The following is a 21584-nucleotide window of genomic DNA, read 5'->3' on the forward strand; positions in this document are numbered from 1 at the left end:
TTAATTCATTGATCTTATGTTTTAACTTATTCCAATATTATTCAATTTCTTTTTAACAATATTTCTAAAATTTTACGTATTTAATCAAACAAATCACTCGAAATAATTAAAATATATTTTGCATAGATTTAATAATATAAATTAATATATATATATATATACTTACTTATATCATCTGAAATACCCGTGTAATTTTCAAATGTGTCATTGGAAATGAAATAAATTCGAAGTAATGGTACGTGATAAATTTGTATTTTCATGTGTACACGGACAGTGGACAATTTCCTGGTCTCAATGGTGCTTATAAGACTAGATTGCGTGCCGAAAGCACGATGTATGGCGCAACCATATTGCAAAAGTAATAATAAAACAAATGATTTAACGGCGTTATTTCATTTCGTTCTCTCATATATATATATATTATATATACTTCTAAAATTATTCTTTCCAATTTCCAAACGACGAATATTACGTTTGGAAAATTCAAAGAAAATTCGTCGGAGACAAATTTATTACAAAACGATAGGATGATATCGACTAACGATTTCTCTTCCAACGTGTACATTTAAGAATCGTATTTATTCTCAGTCGCGTATATTCATGAGCAATAGTATATGTTATAGAGGCATATATAGTCACGCCGCTACTTAGCAAGGAAAATGCAGCCTATCTGTACATTGTGTGTATAACTCGTTACATCTTTCTTCTCATCTCTATACTCTCGTCGAATTTAATCTCTCTCAGTTTTACACTTATTGTTAGGATCTACTTACAAGCATACAAATAATTCGCTTTCGACACTCGCATCACTTTCGCATCACAATAATTACATCGATCATTCAACATTGATTACAAATGGTATCTACAATGCGGATGATATAAAAGTATGTCGTATTCTGCGCGTAATTGTTATGTATATATATATATATATTATTATTATTTTTAACAGATCGCTCAAAATTATCGAATTTCGATCGAACGAAATTCTGTTATTGTTGCACTTGCTAGGTTCGATATATACGAATATTCCAACGGAATAAAGAAAAGTTTGAGATTAAAAATTTTAATCAAAATATAGTAATAATACGGAAAGGGGAAAAGATTATCACGAATCATAAATCGGATGAAATTATAACGAAAGATATTTATTTAAAAGACGACCTCCTCCCATTCGAATATTTGCGAATGTAAATTATTGTTCCAAATATTCGAAGCTTTCTCGAGTTTTTATTTTATCGTATCACTCTCGTAAAAATGAAAATAGATATAATTTATTTTCTCTCAAAGGATATTAAATAAACGATCACATTTTCCAAAAAAAAACTGTGTCCTTATAGATATGTCTTACATCATCGAATAATAAAAAGATTTTAAATTCGTTTCCTCTCTTTTTCCTCCCCCTTTTTTTTTACGATCGCTGGAAAAGGGATATGCGAACGATCCCAAAGCGGAATATTACACTGTCCGTGACATTACCTGCGATCCTTTTTATCCTGCCTCACAGTCATATGGTATTACCTTTTTATTTATGCTCTAAAAATCGCGAATAATCAGCTTTCTTTCAAATATTCAAATAAGGTACATTACATTTACGAGCTGGCGTGGTCTCATCGAACAATCGATGATTCGATCCATAAATATTATAGTCGAGAAGGCAGTGAAAATTCGATTGAAAGAACTTTTCCTTTTTTTTTTTGCACGATGTTATTTGCATCGAATGAACATTATTGCATTGTATTATATTAAGAGAAATGATGATGATGAATCGATGAAATATTGCTAATTTTTCAAACGTTCGTCGATTTATGGGCAAATTAAAAACGAAGAAATTATCCGAATAATTATCTGCAATAAAAGGAAATATATATCGTCGTACCGTATTCAATTTCAACATATTGTACATCTATTAATTTTTTTATATTAAAATTTTCAATTCTAAAATCTATATAAGCTTTCACACGTTTCCTTCGTATATTTTTTTTCTTTCTTTTTTTTTTTTTTTTTAATAAAATCTATACTTAATTAAGCCTATAAGTTTCAATTTACATTTGACTCGTATTATATATTTATAAACTATATAGTAAAAGTCAATGACTTTTCTTTGTTCAATCTGAGATTTCTAAATCTTCCCAGACAGAAACTTCATTACAAAAATTTATTAACGCACTTGCATGTACACTTTGAAATCGTTCATATTTATAATTTCGAACGATAGAATCAGTAGAAATTTCTTAAACGAAACGAAGAATTTTATTTAATTTCACGATCGATAGATCGATCGATCGATCGATCAACAAGTATCAAAGAAATGATACTAGTTTAGAGGATTATTTGGAATATTTTTTTGATCGGTTAAAAATAAAAATTTGAATTTTGAAAATATCTGCTTCGTAAGATCTGTAAAATATTTTGTTTAAAATTCAATTATCTGGATAGAACGAAAAGCGCGGTGGAGTTTAGGCCTTTCTTGAAAAAATTTTACAAAATATTTCATATCTATCAATAATAGTGAAAATACATTGCATCGAAACGAGCTGATTTACATAAACTCTGTTCTAATTCTACAATTTCTGATTTCAATCCTCCAAATCAGCACATCCCCTCGATAAAGTTTCATATATATGTATATACTTCGAAAATTCGTAAAACTCGTTATACAATTTTTGTTGTTATGTCACAAAAAGAAAAGGATTCTATTCTTCACTGATCCATGATCTTTATCGGGTTGTATTCAGCCGCCATTTTTATATTACCATTATTTATTGATGCAGTTCAAGAGCGTCGAAACGATACTCTCAGTCTTTGAATAACACTATAATCTAAAATACTATGTATAGTCATATTATATACACATATCCTATACATATACAGTATATGTATTTTATGTATAATCATATATAATATACATATATATGCCGTATATATGTATATGTACACGAATGCATATCGATACTCATTCGATATAAGTTTTCATTGGTACGAATACGAATCACTGGAGGCTTCCATCGAGGCTCTTGCTGCTATTTATCAAGCGCTCGCTATTATTTATAATACTCGACTCTAACTAGATCTCTATACGTATATATTCTTAACGACCTTTCCATCTAGAAACGAAAATGAGAGAAAAAAAAACTAGGATTAGTAACTATTTTATAAAAAAAAAAAAAAAAGCACAAAAGTGAATATAGTTATATTGTCTAGTTAAAAATATATATATATATATATATACCTGAACGAATGATTTGATTTTTTTTATTTCGAGAAAGCCTGTTCGGCTTCGATAATATTTAAACGTTATTAAAATTCTGATAAAAAGTTTGTAAATAATTTACAAATTTTAGACGTAATCCCTGTCTTTGTATCTTCTTTATTGTTATCTTCACTTTTTTGTGATATCTTTTATTTAATTATAAAAAAGAAAAGAAAATAAGGAATTTGATAAATAAATAAATTAATTAATTGATTAATTAATCGCCTTCAATCGTCAATTAAATAATACCTATGATATAAATAACACCAAAATATCGTGATTAAAAATGTATATATCATAGCCCTAAATTAAAAAATAAATATGAACGTGTAAAACACGTTTAAACTATATACCTAAACGCAAGTGATCGGAGCGAAAGCAACGAATAAACTTCTATATTGACTAGCTCGAAATATCATTCACCATTTGAGCATGATCCAGACTCTCGTTGCACATCTATTAAATTCAATTCCAGAACAGGATCTCCTATTATTTATTGCTCGCCACGTAACGCCCGCCATGATGAAAAATGATTATTTTCATCCTTAACTCTACGAAATTACAGTTTCTTTTTCTTATTTTTTTTTTTCTTTTTATCTTTTTAATCCTTTATACTTACAATTTAGCTAGTATCGTTACACAATGACAATAATAATAATAATAATAAATAATAATAATAATAATAGTAATAATAAATAATGTCTTTTTTACAATACAATTGTGATGAGTGTGGTCGGCGCGGATGATGATGATTCGATAAAATTTTTTTATCCCCGAAATATAGAGTCCCTGAGCGACGATGGATTTTTAAGTGGATTTACAAATTTTCGATGGCTCGCGATCGAAAGGAGGATCCGATGATGATTGGCCGAGACGCGGGCCGATCCTCAAGCCGGATGCAACGTTCTTAACTGAGGGTGATGATGGCGGAGGTAAATGGAGAACGTGGCCAAGACGAAAATCAAGCTGAAAGAGTTCTTGCTCGACGCAGCGCCCGAATCCTCGTAATCGTCCTCCTCGTTTCCGCTCGTTTGTTTCCGGCCACGTAACTTCAGATCTGCAAACGAGGGGGATTATTGGTTATTCGTGCCGCTTTATTTGTGGAAAACAGAATTTCGGGGAGAAAAAGATTTGACGAATTATGAAGGGTTAAGATAGATATTTTAAGTACTCGATGGTCGACCGGTTTTCCCGTCGTTCGTCAATTTTTCAGGGTTGAGAAAATAGTATGTGTTATCTTTGGAATCTCAACTTTTCATTTCTGATACGACGACCGCCGAATGATTTTTCTCTTTTACGATCGATCAATTTTTTTGAGCTTTTCTGCACTATTTTTTTTATTAAAAATTTATTTGTATTCTTAAGTGTACTGTTAAGAGATTAATATCGAGCAATTTTATCTTTATATTGTAATTATAAGACATAATTATTTACCTCTTTCTTTCAACATATCTTGATTTCCTTCGAAAATATCGTTTCCCGAATTATGCCTCAGTTTACCTGCAACAAAATTAAATTCACTCTCTTCACTATCTCTTTAAATCTATATTTTATTCGTTTTTTTTTCTAGATAAAGAAGGGAAAAAGAGAGAATCGTAGACTTTTATCTCATTCTTTTTTTTTTTTTCCTTTGCGAGCGAAGAACGCGGGACGAGGGTTGACGTTAAATACGAATGAAAATGGAAAAATGCGGTTGTGCTTTTCATCGCAACTAGAAAAACCGATCGGACGTTTTGTCGAAGTTGAACCTAAATACGTTTGCCCCCGTGAAAAATGCGCCTCAGGACCGTATTCTTGTATTTCTTCGAGTAATGAGGAAGGAGGGAGGAACTTAAAAACATGGGAGCCCTGTTGAAAAATGTATAACGTATAACGTGCTAAATTGTCGCCACGATCGAGGAATAATTGACACGTTTCCCCCGATAGGTATTGGTAAAAAGATTCGAGAAAATTCAATTCTACGCGAGAGCATGGAAATAAAATACCTCCTCTAAACGAAAATCCAAAGGAAAATCAATTTAAATAAAATTAGTATCAAAACGAGGAATCTGAACAAAAATTTCAACAAATGTTCGAATAAAATAAAATATTTACCTAAAAAGCGATCTATTCCTTCGCCAGATGCAATGAAATCGTATATAATTATAAACAACTCCAGAATATAAAAAGATTCGAGAAAATCCAAAAGGAATTAATTTTAAGATGTTTAGTTTAAGAAGCGATCTATTTCTTCGCTATGGAATCGTATATAATTACGGTTCAAGCGACTTCAGAAGATAAAAAGATTCGAGAAAATCCAAAGGAAAATCAATTTAAATTAATATGAAAACAGGAATCTGAACAAAAGTTCGAACAAAATAGAATATTTACCCAAAAAGCGATCTATTTTTTCACAAGATGCAATGGAATCGTATATAATCACGGTTCAAGCGACTTCAGAAGATAAAAAGATTCGAGAAAATCCAAAGGAAAATCAATTTAAATTAATATGAAAACAGGAATCTGAACAAAAGTTCGAACAAAATAGAATATTTACCCAAAAAGCGATCTATTTCTTCGCAAGATGCAATGGAATCGTATATAATTACGGTTCGATTCCAGGAGATAATTAAAAGTTTGGTTTAAGCATTGAATATTTAACCCACGTGGCCCCGCAATCTCGTGATTTTGTTCGTTAGTAATACCGTGATATTTGCTCTAAATCCCGTGGCGGAGGGTACTCGTGCAGAGAAGAGCGGGCAGAGTTCAATAAAGTTGACCTATGGCCCGAAACGGCTCTATAAATCTTCCATCGAACGCAACGTCGCCTCTCAATCTGTTAGCATCAAAATATTTTGCATATATCGATTTCGGACCTTTCGACTGAGTACACGCAAATGCGGCTGGACATACTGAGCCAATAATAAATCCAGGATTTTTCATTACGGTGGGAGAGGGGGAGGGAGAGAGGAGGGGGGAATGTGAAAGGGAGGAGGGATAAAATGGACGAATGTCCCCCTTATTAAGAAATAACGTAATTAAATATATGAATCGAGATCGATCGTGGAAATTAATAAAGATATCGATATTGAAATCCATATGCATGATATATCCTCTGCGATGCCAGTCGTCTTTTTTTTTTTTTGTAACCAGATTAATCATTCGAATATTTATTTAATTCGTGCGCGATTTTAATAAACGTTAGTGGACAAGCTTAGAACGCGATTAAATTTGAAAAGAAATAAAGTGTAAAGTATATTTGTTTTCGTTTAAAAATAATTTTTAATCTTTCCTTTCGGGATTAAATTCGAACGGGGAGAGGAGAGGAGAGGGGAAATTTTGAAATGAAATTTTTCACATGTGGTGGAAATGGAATAGAAGAAAACTTTCAGTTAATTAAAAATGACGCGAAAATATATTTACAAAATATTTTGTAAAAAATGTAAAAATATATATATACACATATTGTAATTACTTAAACACGTATACTAGTTATCTGTTTTAACAACAAAGTATTTCGTATATTGCCACGTACGAGAAAGTATTTTCGAGGATTCCGCTAGGCGTGTCGTGTGACGATGAAAAAATTAATAAATTCTTAATTATATTAAAACTTATTACCACTTATTATTATGCATATTGTGTATAAACTCGACTAGGTAAATTAGACGATAATTTCATAATAAATGCGTTTTATTAGTTAAATTATCCGTTAATAAATTCACACATCGATCTAGAGTTTACGGATTACGAGTCGAATATTAATTAGGAAGAACAATTATCTACCTTTCGCTTCCTCCTTGATTATAATATATCAAACGTGGTTAAGGATACTTGAGCATAAACCGAATTATAAATGATCTAGTGCGGTATATAAGATCATGAAAATGAAGAAATCCTTCTATTGTTCATTTTTCAAAGAGGATCCTTGAGAAAATGTAAATGTGGTATAAATGAAAAGAAGCTTCGTAGGGAACTGGTTCAAAAGGAAAGAAGATAATAAGACATAAAGGTATATCGGATGATATAGTGGGGAATGGTAGCTGGTAAAAACAAATCTGAAAGACAGAAAAAAGAAAAAAAAGAACGAAAAACGAAATCTGATATAACTGCATAAAGCAAATAATTGAATATACTTTGATTTAACATTTATATTTATTTATTTATGTAATATATGTAACGTAAGTAAATTCGTAAGCCAATATTTGGAAAAAATTGTATTTAAAAAATACGTCTTTACTTTAAGTCCTTTTGGAAATCGTCTTTTCCCTTCTACATTGAATTTTTTATATTTTAATGGAGGATAGCTTAGAAATAAGTGTCATTCGTTATGTGTAACGAAGTGAAAGGTAAAAAAAAATTCTTTAATTTAGAATATTACTAAAATTTTCCTCAAGAATATCTTCTTTTGAATATGGCGAAATAATACAGTTTTGAAATAAAAAAAAATATCTCTTGGTAGCTAAAAAAAATGTGGATTGGAAAAATCGCTTTAAAATAACTTTGCTCGAAGATCGACGAAAAAACGAAGAACTATTTATAAAAAAACGTTTAAACATTTATTTCTCATTCTCTTTCGCATTCGGAATTTGTATTTCAAAATTTTCTTGATCCTAAAAAAATTATACGTGCAATATCAAAGTATACAATAAATAAAGAAAAGAGGAACGAAATATTTGACAACGCGACGATCGAAAAATTAACGAAGCTAAATGACAAATCGTGCGATAATAATTTATGCTTCTTTTTTGTATCGATTCCGGAAGAATTTTCGGGAATATTCGTATTGCGCGTGTGCTCATTGAGAAACAAACAAACGTGCAAGTTGTGCAAAAGCCTGGCGTTTTCCTTCCTGCAGGGAAAAAGGGGTTTGATGAACAAGGTGTAAGTTCAAAATGGCATTCAACCGTGGGCTTTTTACGGAGGCGTTCTTCTAAACGTCTAGGCTCCTCTCTGAAACGGGGGCCTCTATCGACTTTTGTGCGTCTTTTTCGCAACCGGCTGCCTGTCGAAAGCAAATGAGATGGTGGGCTTGTAAATCTGACACGGCGGTTCCTATTCATTCACGATTTCACACAGAAATGGTTCCTCGTCTCGGGCTTGAAAAACGAGCGTCGCGATCGCGTTCAACGATGGACTGTCCTTGGAAAGGCATTAAAACAGTCGGGAAAGAGAGGAGGGCAAGGTGTGCGCGCGTATATATACATAGGAATATCCTATGAATTTCAAACGTACCGGTTTTGTCAACGCTCCTGCGTATTTTTCGCATCGCACAGACAACTTGATAATGGAAATTTTTAGATTTTGAAACAATAAAAAGGAAAAAGGAAAAGAAAAGAAATATTGAAATTTTTCTTATGCTCCAAGCAATTAGATAGTCAATTCCAAGATATCTTTCTCGAACTAAATTTGATTTATTTTCCTTTACGAAACTGGCTTTATTGTATGAAAAATATTACAATATCCTTTTTGAAATCGTTCCAAGCGGTGATTTTTTTTAATCAACTTCGAAACGTTCTTTCTTTTTACTTCTATTAAAAAAAACTCATCGAAATTTGTAAAAAATTCTACTCTTCCATTTTCTTCGAGGTAAAATATTCGCAGAAATATTACGTTACCCTTAAATCAAAGGGAAGGATTCATCTGTCCTCCCCTCTCCCGTTCAAAGGTTATTTGAAACAAGACACGTCTATCTGTAAATTTGCGCTTTTGTAGCTTTAAAACAAACAATAGGGTGGAGAAACCGCGCACAGGAAAAACGACGGGAGGTGCAGTGATAGAGTGACCGAACGATATTGTGGGATTTTGTCCTTCGATAGCCTTAAGCGGCCAATTCAATTTACACAGAGGAGATACGTACGTACACCGATGGACGTACGTTTTATATGGCCTCGAAGGATACCGACAACGAAGTATGCCAGCGGTTAACAAAATCGATATCGAAGGTGATGCTGGTAGCTGGTGGCGTGCATGCCCAATGGATATAAAAAGTGTCGATTTGTTTGCCAGAAATCGACAAAGCTTAGTAACGCGATTGCTCACTGGCTAAAAAAAAAAAAAAAAAAAAAGTTACTCGAATATCCCATCCCTCCCCCCTCTCGTCTGGTTCCCGCGTAGAGATATCCTGTCGCGAAAATACCTTCTTTTTTCCTTTTTGACCGACGTTTAAAAACAATTTGAAACGATTCTTCGCTCCGCTGCGAAATGATCGCCCCCTAATTATCCTTTCTTCGTAAAATCAAATAAGGCGATACCAAACCAGACGATAGAGCAAATTTTTTTAAATTTAAAATTCTATTCGATGTATTCGTGTATTGGATGAATGTAATCATATTTGAAGAAGCTTCGCCGAGATGGTTTAGAAGTAAAAATAAAAAAAAAAAAGGAAAAAGAGGAAGAAGATTCGTTCGTTAACGTTTCATCGGAGGAAAAAAAGAAAGATAATACGGCGGGATACTTTCAAAGAATCCCATTATGATAAAACGAAAAGTGTAGAAACGCGAGAAAACAATGGAAAACATTCGTTAAAATTCTCGCTCGCTATAAAAATTCATAGGGAAGTTGCCGACATCCGAACGAGGAGATGCCCGTTGATAAAAATGCATTTATACAAAAAAGTTATATTGGCATTCCATCGAATGGAGCTGTCAGTGTGCATTTAACATTGCGCGAGTAAAATACCAACATCGATTCCCTTTGATATCTTCGTTCTTCCGTAAACATTCGATCAACGTCAAACGAGTAAAGTGGAAAAAGAAGAGAGAGAGAGAGAGAGAGAAAGAATCGCCCCAAAAAAAGACAAAAGAGAGAAGTTAATCGAGTTAAAGCTCATCATTTTGTAAAAAAAAAAAAAAAAAAAAAAGAAAGAAAGAAAACGCAAGTGAAGCGAAGCGCCAATAATGACCAAGTTCGATCAATTTCCGGTTAGTTGTCAGCTTACGAACAAAACTAATCCTCCTCGTTTCGAGTCGCGCGTTAACCCTTCCCCCTCGATTCATCGCAGGAAGAGGCAATTTTATTTTCGAAAGTGACACGCGATTATCCAAGGGCGAAATAAGCTTCGACGAGAGGGGGTGGGGTGGGTTGTTGTGGATGCGCGTACGTGAAAAGGGAAGGCTCGCCTTTTGTAGAAATTATCCGAGGATGCACACAGTTGGAGTGGATGGATTGGCATGCACAAATGCCTCGACACTCGATCTAATTAATCAGCGACCCGTTATTTCATGCGGCAAGTACCTTACGCCGCATCGTTCGGCAAGTAGCACTCGGCGCACAAAGGGGGAGGGCGGACGTGTCGTCCTATTCCTCGCGCCTCGTGAAATGAAAAGATAAAGATACTGATCTGAACGATGGAACATAGCGAGAACAACAGGGGTTAATTCGTTGATAATCCCAATATTTCTTTTCCTTTTCCATCGTGGTGGAAATTTTTTTACAATTTCGAAGGGGTATCGAAGGAGGGGATAGCTCGATTTTTTCGCAAATTTTTGAAAATTCATCGAGGTTTCAATCGCTGGACGATGAGTCGTAAGAGATTCCGGTTTCGGTTTCAAATCGTTTCGTAATTGTATTTGAAACCACTAATGCATTAACATCGCTACAAATTGATTCAATTCCCTAACCTGCTATTTGGATTACTGATAATTTGTTCCCGATTTAAAGGCTTGTTTGTATGTATGTATATATATATATATATATATATACATGAGCATTAATAGCGTTTGGTTTAATGCTAGGTAATAGATTGGATAATTAATATATAAAGAATTTAAAGGGGGCGGTGCTCGTTGACATATCGAGCAAAATTTCATTTTCTGGTTAATTGAACCGGATTATATACCATTTATAGAATAAATTTCTGAAAATATTTTTCTTCGGATATTTATTCGCAAAAAAAAGGATAAATAAAAAAATAAAAAATTAAACGTCTCTCTTGTTTCCATTACATCGGAAAAGTAATTTTTGTGATAAATAAATTCGAACTTACCTTTGTATCTTGTCGTACTTCCGGTAGAATTCGAGGATGGGATTGCTGAAATTATCACAAATCGTGTGATAATTTATTTCATTGAACGCAAAATTATAAATAAAACAATTTTGAAGTTAGAAGTTGTTAAACGCTTTTATGAAAGCTTAGGAAGCTTCATCCGTGTTCTAAAACTTTCCAAAGATTTTAACTCCTTGTTGCTCCTAGTATTATGACTGGAAGTTTACACGCGCAAACACTTCACTTTAATGCAACATAGTTCTCGCAACTGTTAAACGATAAAATAAGTCATAACAGAATTATTTTACCATTAGTTTTATTTATATACAATGCTCTGTAATTTCCTTTTACGAATCTAGCGATTCTGATAAAACTGAAAAATAATTACTAGAGAAGAAAATTTCTGCACTGCTATAATTTCATATTGAAATTTCAATACCAACGAATTATTTGAATTATTTACTTACGATAAATTTTGATGGTGCCATCGGTGTCCCCCAATGCGTTCCTTGACACGCATTTGTACGATCCAAAATCTGACGGGCCGACCGAATTTATCGTCAACTTCATCTGAACCTTGTACGCGTTGTCCACCAATGTTGGTTCGTATTTCCCCCCTGCGAAATGCGAAAGTTGTTTAATCCAAGGATATTAAACAAAAAATTAATATTAAACAAATATTATTAAATTCTTAATCAAGCGAAGAAAATTCCCCGGCTAATTCCCCGAAAAATGAAATATTCTTTAATAATACAGTGTCTTGTACAGCGATGCCAGATTTTTTAATAATTAAAATTTAGTGTATATCATCCATTTAAACGGAGCGAACGCTGTATTGCTGTTTCACCGTCTAACGAATATTCCATCCTCGTTTGCGCAAGTTGTTTGGATGCAATTAAAATCGCCTTTTTTTTTTCTAAAAAAAAAGGAAAAAAGAAAAAAGAAAAAAATATTATCCGTTCAAACTATTCTAAAGGAATATATTTATGAGATAAAACATTTACATCGATAACTGTAAGGAGGAAAGTTCTTCTTCAATTGCTAAATATTACATCGAAGATAAATTTACTTGACTCGCTGGCTATTTTCTATTGTTTATCACATCGAATATTCAAAGTATCTGCTTATTAAATTACAAATATTATCGAACGAATTTAAATTCGTAAACTTATTTTAATTTTTATTTCGAGATATGGAATTAATCTCGTTGGTAATATTTTCGTAAAATGCTATTCTGATAAAATGCGATTTTATTTATTATCGATTTTCCATTAAGTGAAAAATATATAAATAGATAATAATAACCCAAAAGGGAATGATGACCGATTTTTAGACCAGTATATTACGTAACGACTTGGCTGCAGATTTTTATACAAACGCTTCCCTTTCGTACTGCATACGTGTGTTGAATATTACTAAACAAATTTAATCATATTCTGAATAAACTCTTCCGGTTACGATATAATATTGAAAGTTGGAAAAATTCTGAATAGTTGGTCCGTGAAAAAAAAGAGAGTCCACCGATGCAATATCGAAGCAATATATTACACGACATCTCGTAAAAGGGATTTTCTTTTTGTTTCTTTCTCAAAAATTCGCTAAAAAAACCTTTATACGGATAATAATTTTAATAACGGCTAAACTCGCGTTTAAACAAATTTTATAAATATTCCACAGTTCGATAATAAGTATTACACCGTCTAAATTTCTTGTTTTTTTCAGCCCAAAATAAATAGTTACGACGATTATCCACGAGATGATAAATATAAATCCTTTTCGCCTCGTCCCTCTTTCGAAACGATCGAAGAAATTCGAGCGCCTTTTCAAAAGCGAAAAACGCGTCACAATAGTTCAATCAGTTTGAAAGATGGCCCCGCTTGTTCACCGTGCCCCCCTTATTTTGGTATTCGTCATGCACCCACGCTAAGTTAACGTGATTTCTGTTTAGATCGACACCATTCAGAGACATTTCCGTTTCCACGACTCGTAAGATTCTATCGAGCGAGACATATATATATATGTGTGTGTGTATGCTCGCATTCTATGAGGGGTACGTGGATGCAAAGCGAAATAATGAAATGGAAGGAGTTGTGAAACGATGGAGGATGTCCATGAATCGGTTTTCGACGCGATTCAGAGGAGGCATTTCGCAACGGTTGAGAAAAATATGCGTTGAATAAATTTCGCACTGGACACCGGATGAACGAATCGAAGATGAATGAATGGAATAGAGACCATTTTTTTTTTACTTTGAGCGCGGTTATTTTTTATTCGAGAAGCAATTCGTTATTGATTGTTACTTCGAAATAGAAGTCCAATTCCGATTAAAATAATCTCTCCATGTTTTGTAACGTGGTTTAGTTTATTTATGGAGAGGGTAGCAATAATTCAATAATCCCGATTCTTGAGGTTTCTACGATTCAATATTTCACCATGATAATTACATTTTGAACGATGGAAAATATTAATGAATCTCAAATTAAACCCTTGATCTCATCTAGGTGAACCGAATTCTTCATCTCGTAATATAATTAAAACTAATGTTAACTTATACGTAGAATGGTAACGTTTCACGAAAAAATTCGCGAAGGATCCAAGGTTTTGTTGGAGGGTTGATCGACAGCGAGAGAGATTGATTAAATTTTTAGCCTTGTTTTTCGATTAAGAAAGAAAGGAAAGGAGAAAAAAGAATGGCGAAGCGAAAATACGATGCACACGATGGAAAAATCGACCGTGGGGAATTTTGCTGTAACCCGATTGCGAGATCAAAATTCGCATTGTACGTGCTATTATTGGTTTCGATACAGATGCAAATATCAACGAGGCTGGCGACGTAATAACGACAGGAGAAAAGGGGCAAACCCTGTCGTTTCGGTCTTCATATACATACATACGCATCCTCGACTCTCCTCCTCATAAATGCCGGATAAAATCGTGTTATAGCTCTAACGTCCTGCTTCGATTCCCATGTATTATTCAAAAGCTAATTCTGTTCTGAATAACCGAGCGAAAGGTAAATCTGACGAAACATTTGGGCGCGTGATGTATCAATCAGATAAACGCACTAGGCAGTCGATTTGCTTCTTTGATCGACCGCCCTTCATTCGATAAAAGGGAAATCCGTTACACATATATATATATGTATCAAATCGCGAAGGAAATAATTGGAAATTCGATGCGCGAACCAAATTTTAAAAAATTCCTTCTCTCGCCGCCTTTGACGAGTTCACGCGCCAGCTCGTGCGGCAACGAGATAGCAAATCGTCGAAAAAATTCATCTACAGCAAGATACTCAAGGCATGGTCACAAAAATAAAAGAAAAAAAGAATTTTATTACAACACAGACAAGCGGGTGGTTTTCAAAAGGTGGAAGAAAAGGAGAAGTGAGGTCGCAAAGGTGTTGTCAACTCACCGCCAAACTGGTAATTGAGAGGAAATAAATTCGAGCACGGGGAAGGGGGAGGAGGGGGTTCGAGGCACACGCGAGTCCGGCACACGTCGAAATGGATTTGACGCGAGCCACTAAACGGGCCAGGGATCGCGATACGGTGAAAATACGGCGAGGATCTGAAAGGAAGGGTGGATCGATGGAAAGAGTACTAAAGCTGGCTTTTATAGGGGCGAGCATAAAGCGCGGGGTTGAACGTTTATACACCGCCTTGTACCCGTACCGTGTTTATGCGTTTGGCATAGCGGAGCTTTCGTTATTCAAAGAGCTCGTTACTCCTCTTCCTTGGGGATAGGGGCATGTGCAACAAGAGAACGCATCGTGCCCGTGTAATTATACCTTTGGAAAGGTTAAGATCGATCCAGGAAGAGAAACGGTTCAATGGTCGATACAGAGGCCGAGGCTCGCCGGTGACGACCGGCTAGTTTTCGCGTAGATCGTGTGGATTCGCTCTATTTGTTCGAAATGCGGATGGGATTTTTTTACTTGGAAAAGAAGAAAGAGAGGATTCCTTAAGCGTTAAGAATTTCTTTTTAATTTCTATTTATATATATATATATAATTATGGAAAGAGATCGTAGATTATTTAGGTTAGAAAAGTGGAAAGATAGATGGAATAGGGAAAAAAAAGAAGAATGGAATTTATTCCCGTGGATTTACTCAACTTGTGGCTACTGGCTTGAGATAGAATTTAAAGTAATTCGAGAAATGGAAAGGAGAATATAAGAAAACCAAAGATAGAATTCTCTTCTATTAATAATATTTTTTGATATAATTAATGTAATGGAAAGGGAGAGTGATCGTGAGTTATTTTAAAAAATAAAAGAAAATGCTAAAAATACGAAATTTTAAGAGAATTCATCTTTTCCTATTAAATATACTTTTTTGCTCTTTATGAAGAATTGTTATAAGTTGTTATCAATTGGATATTGTACGAAAGGGATTCGTGGTCTCGAAGAAGGTTGAGAAGCACTGGTATGAGTAATTACTATGTACGCAAGGAAAGAAAACAGTGGAATCATTGTTTTAACTTACCTTGCGGAACTATTTCGTCCTTATCCCTTGTCCAATAATTGATGGATTTGGGATAAGCCTCTGAGAGGCACTCGAGAGTCAACTGTTGTCCCTCCTGGGCGCCCACCAATTGATTCTGCACCCAAATCATGGGCGGAACTGAAAAGAAGAAAAACAAATTTTCCGTGCCGAGTGAATAAACGTTTGTCTTTCCTCTTGCCTTTAACTTTCGCATTTTATTATTACCGAATAACGATAAGAATCGAAGATAAAAATATTTGAAAATAATTAGTTAAAAGTCTCGATACAAAGCGACGATTAAATTTTCCTCGTTTCGCTACATAATATTTTTCCACTTACATTGGACGGTGAGCATGATTCTTTTGCTGACCGATGGTGGCACGCCGTTGCTCGCGATGCAAAGATAGAAACCCATGTGCGATCGATCAACCTTCGATATATTGAAATTTGGCCCCTCCACGGTGATAACTGAAAGAATGAATTTTGTATGATATATATTGTAATATAATTCAATGATTCAAAATAAAAAAAAAAAAAAACTTTATTAAAGCGATCTTCTTCAAATTAGAAAATAAATGGTATAATTATCTCTCGTTGGAATCAATATTAGCATGCAGTATATTCAAACAGATTATTACTTTATTTAAAAATCGCTCGTTGAACGTACGTTTCCCGCTCCCCCGCTCTCCCTCTGTTTTTATTTTTCACCGGAAGTTTCGGTGAAGTTACACTTTCAGACAGTTTGGTATACGAGAGTGAAGTTTTTGAAATGGGCCCGAACAACTTTTTCACCAGTCGGTATATTTGCCGCCACCGGTATATCCGCAATACGATGAAAACTGCGTCGAAATTTCCTCCCCTTCCTCTCTCTCTCTTTCCCCCTCCCTATAATTTGTTTTGGAAAGTAATCAAAAGCATAGCTGAGTTCACAAATTTTTCTCTCCAGTTTTTTTTTCTACGTAATTTTTAAAATTCGCAATTTTTATTTTATTCTTCAGAGTGCATTAAATTGTATCCCGAAAACGCTACGAAATGATTTTACACGCATAACAATTTTCTATTTCAATTTGCGTGTTTTACCAAATCTATATAAAAATATAAACCGCCGAATTTTTTTTTCTTTTTTCCTTTTTTTTTTTTTTTTTTTTAGAAATTGTTCCAAAAACAAACTCGCATATTTCATTATTTCAATATTGTTGAAATTGAAAAAGAAAATTATTGTCATTACTTTTTTCCCCCTTCTTTATTATAAAATAAAATATAAAAATATGAAAGTCCCATTAAAAATGGAACGAAATTTTCTTGTTATCGCGGCGATAATAAAGAATCGTCGAAACATCGTCGTTGTTAAACAAGTGGCGAAGTTAGTTTGAACAGCTGTTATTGGAAAATGAAATTTTTCCTCTATACGGTCAAAGAGCTGAACGGAAATTTACAGGAAACAGACACAAACCGAGTAACACAGTTTTGATGTTGTCTTCTCTACTCCTGCAGGATGGCAAATTTAGTTTACTTATCCGGAAGTCGAGGCGGTCTACGACCGTCCGTTAACCACAATTAAATCCGGTGGAATATTTGCGCCCTGTTAACAAACTGAACGATGTCAAATACGAAAGAACGAAAACCGAGCGAAACCTAACGAGTGAACCAGTTGCCAGCCCTTCCACCCTTCCTCCCTCCTCGCCACCCCTTCATTACTTTTCTTACAGAACAAAACGCAATTAACGAGCCACGCAGTTTACGCTTTTCAAATAGTTTCGCCATTGAACACGTGTTTCTTTTGAATTTTTTGAATCTGGTAATATCTGAACGGAGAAGAATTCGAGCGGATGAGATTCGATTAAAAAAATTACGAAATATTTTTGCTTATTTTTTTTTATATTTTTACCCCAGCGCGGATTTTTATTTATTTATTTTTATTTACTTCTTTTTTTTTTTTTTAATCCAAAAATGTGCGTGTCGATAAAGGGAAAAGGCCTTGTCGCCTTTTAGGATTGATAGAAATATTTGTTGGAAAAATCTTTTACAAGTTTCTCCCTCCCCCGCCCTCTTAGTAAAGTGAAAGTTAGAAAGTAAATAAGGGAGAATTAAAATTATTTTCGTTGAATGGAAAAGTTCGTAAAAAGCGCGTTACAACTTCTTTGAAAAGGATTAAAAAAGAAAAAGAAAAGAAGAATTTTATAATTTCAGATAAAATTGAAAAAAATGTGATAAAAATTGAACGACACCGTGAAAAAGAAATCGAATTAATTTACATCGATTTCGATTAAATTTTAATATTAAAATTTCAATCTTCCACTTTCGACTTTGCCCGTGCGAGAGGCAAACGATGAATGAAACGAAATCGGTCGAATTCGTGAATCGAAACGACTTTGAACACAATAACACTAATTTAACAAATTTCCATACGTATAACGTGAATAATAAATAAACTCGATTTCAATGATAAAAGTTTCGCGTAAAATTTCGAAATAAATATATCGCAAAGGCTTCGAGTATATACAGTTTCACAAATAATAATGGCTTCCTTTTGTGACACATCTATCACTTCCATAAAATAACATTTCGGCCTGTCTCGTCGTTTCGACCCAGTTTGTCCCTAACTTCTAACTTTTAAACCAAATGATAGCAACTAACATTCGTAACAAACAACTATCGTAAAACGATCCACCGCATTTTATTTATCTTATTTTCGAAACTTATAGAAAACTAATTCCCTAAATCCCTTGAGAGATTCATTATAACAGAGGCGCGATATTTTTTGAAACTTCAACGTACAGAATGAAACGAAATAATTGTAGAGATTCGTCGTAAAAGGTTCGATACAAGAAAAGTTGGATACCTGCGGATTCGCAAAAAGTGAAATTGCCTTATCGTGCGTTTAAGCAAACAGCAGTCGTAATTTGTTTCATTTCGGTGGAACGAAGCACCCTGGTGCAACTATACGCTGAATTCGGTGAATACGCACAGTGTTTGCCAATTTCAATGCAAATATAGCGGATCTTCCCTACCTGTGCAAACGTATCACCCACCTCTAACCTATTGGCCTTGCTCGAACGCGCTGTGTTTGCGCTCCCCCGAGACTACAAGACTCGGTTACACCATCCGCAAATCTGGCGGATATGCTTCCACGATTTAACGCCCGCGCTTGAAAAATCTCAAGTTCGCTTCGCGGAGAAATGTCGAAACGGCGAGGCGACGCACCTGTGTCGCGCCGTATCACCTTGTGCATGGTCTTTCGGTGTTTCGAAGAATTTGAGAAGTTGGTATCACGTCGATTGAAAAAGTTTAATTGGATTATGAACTTTTATATCGAGTGTATATAAAAATAAGGGCAAACTTTGACGATCAGGATTGTAACTTGTTACATCACGACCATCACGTAACATTACATCCAAGTTTTACATTTTCTACGCAATGCAACGTGTTGCCCGGATCGTGAAAAATTTCCTTCCTTTTTTAAGTATTCCGACAAAAGCGAAAAATATAAGAGATTAAAACCAGAGCGACGTTACGCTCAAATGTATCCTTGTTTGAGAGAGTTTGAAATCGTGTCGATTAAAAAAAAAAAAATAATAAAAGATAAAAAAGGATTGGTTGGGATTCGATTCGAACTTTTTAACTATCCGGGTACGAGAGTATAAAGAAGATACAAAAATGAAAAGTGGTATAAACTTGGATGAGGATTGAAACTGACCATTCGTCCCGTTTCCCAGGAGTATCGACTTGCCATCCTCGCGTCGCCAGATGATGTTTGGCGCCGGTGATCCTGTCGCTTCGCAGTGTAAAGTCACTTTACTGTTTTCCGGCACCACCATGTCGGTGCTGGTTGGGTAGTCCAGAATATTCGGTGGAACTGTACAACATCATGGAGAAAACGGTTATTATTAACGGTTAGATCAGACGAGTTACCTTAACCTAACCTTCTCCGTTAACAATCTCACTTTTATCTCATCTAATTAATACAAGCGGTATCCGAAAAATAATTGAACCCGAGCGAAAGAAAGGGGCTGATTAAAATCATCCCTATGAATATTCTTCTCTGTATCGGCCGTCCCTGTTCAGAGGAACAGTGGAGATCGTCGTCGTCGTCGTCCCTTTGATACTCCACAACAAAGAAGATCGGAATTTCGGTCAAAGAATAAACACAAGAGGCTGGCTCCTTTTGAATATTCGCGCCGTTCAAACCGACACATCCTTTTTAAAAATTACCCACGTCTGGAGACGGAGGAAACAGGAGGATCCCCCCTTTGTCTCGTAATTTAGCAAGGCGTCGCCACCATAATTTCAACCACTCGTAAATTATTCGCTATAATAATAATTCCAAGCCACCCTGATTCGCGTTACATCGTGTTACATCTGCCTGCATCTTTGTTGGACGCAGACATCGTATCGCACAGGCGCACGTTTGATATCATCCGCCGGAGCTCGGCTTTCCAACTCTTCCCCGTATTGTTGTACGTTTTTATCATCCTCTTCTCTCTCTCTCTTCCTCTCTCCCTCTTTCCCTCTCTGCAACGAGGTCAGCAACGAGGTGTTTCGTGGAAATAAAATTGCAACCTGTTTTCAGTTTACGAAGCATAAATTCAGATTTATCTGTAGGGATGATCTGTTACGGCGGATCATAAACATCCGTGGCTACGTGATTTGTTGCGCGATATTGGCCGGTGTGTATTGTTGCCAGCGCGTTTAACATTATCCCATTAACGGGAAAAAGGGGCCGGATCGATAATATCGTCGATATCTGATAAATAATCGCGATACCGTTGATCGTGCGTGCAGATTGGCGAAAAAAAAAAAAAAAGGAAAAGAAAATAATCGCGAGATTCGCGAAATTATTCTACAATATCGCACCGTTTCAACATCTCTTCTCTAACGAAGTATATATTTTCAAAAAATAACGTTTCGAAACGCTTTCGAATGCGATAAGAAGAGAAATGTCGTTATTAATTGAATTCGCGGCTAGAAAAACGTTTCTTCAATTTCGTTTCGAAGCTCTGAAACATCTCGTATCTGACACGAGCATCTAGGAAAGAGAAAAATGAAGTTCTCCGCGTTTATCGGTGAATTAGCCACCCGACGTGTGCCATCCGACGTGGCATTCGCGGCGGGTCATGCGTGACGCTTCGCGGAGAACGCGAAGCCTCCCCCCTCTTCCCACTCCTCTTCTCGCGTGACCACGCGTGTTTGCGTTTTAAACCGGGAGAATTATTAATTAATAACGCGGGTTTCTTTCAACAACGAGGGCCCACGCGGGGGCGAAATTGCAAAACGCCTTTTTTAACTTCGTAATCTCCGCGCGATCGAAACACAGAGCGGAGATTTATTTGACGTTGATACGACGGGGAGATACGAAGAAGGGAGACGATCGCGTCGAGGTGGACAGATTATGACGTTAGAAAATTCGGAGAAGTTTGAGGAAATCCGTGTATCTACATTTATAGCAAAACTCGGTAGAAATTTCATCTCGAGGGTGGTATTTCTCGCGCGTGGATGTTGAGGAGTTGGTTTCTCTAAAATTCTTCTTCTAAGATACTTTGTCGTAGAAGGAATAAGGGATGTCTAATGTAGCTTTAGAGCAAAAATTAATCTTCGATTTCAATTCGTTGAATTCACAGAATAAAGGGATGCTTTTACTTTTCGCCTGCAGATTTTATTTTAATGTGTTTCGATTCTCTAAATATCTTCTTAGAGAAAAAGTAGATATAAGTAGATGGACGAAGCAACAGTTGAGCTCAACATTCTTCGTGAACATTTTAATTCATTATCTTCCAGCTTAGGTTAATTCTATCTAAATATATCTTCACTCGAAGATTTAATAAAAATCTTAACATTTTCATTTGTAAATCATTCTCTTCAATCATTTATCAGTCGATATCTGCTTT

At 35.1% G+C, this 21584-nt stretch overlaps 1 protein-coding gene across 4 annotated transcripts in view; it reads right to left on the minus strand.

Annotated features, from left to right (window-relative positions):
- Positions 1-230: 230 nt before the first annotated feature.
- LOC107999747 (lachesin-like) overlaps positions 231-21584 on the minus strand; it is a 195600-nt gene continuing 174246 nt past the window's right edge. The window contains exons 4-10 of one of the 4 annotated variants that reach the window (XM_062086727.1): positions 19397-19555; positions 16039-16167; positions 15700-15837; positions 11684-11833; positions 11217-11261; positions 4685-4750; positions 231-4307 (exon numbers count right to left, since the gene is read on the minus strand). In XM_062086727.1, coding sequence (XP_061942711.1) covers positions 4138-4307; positions 4685-4750; positions 11217-11261; positions 11684-11833; positions 15700-15837; positions 16039-16167; positions 19397-19555 — 857 coding nt within the window. In that variant the 3' untranslated portion in view covers positions 231-4137. The other 3 variants (XM_062086728.1, XM_062086729.1, XM_028667645.2) reach the window with 3 other exon arrangements.

The sequence above is a fragment of the Apis cerana genome, linkage group LG16, assembly GCF_029169275.1.
Source record: "Apis cerana isolate GH-2021 linkage group LG16, AcerK_1.0, whole genome shotgun sequence".
In the NCBI taxonomy this organism is placed as follows: domain Eukaryota; kingdom Metazoa; phylum Arthropoda; class Insecta; order Hymenoptera; family Apidae; genus Apis; species Apis cerana.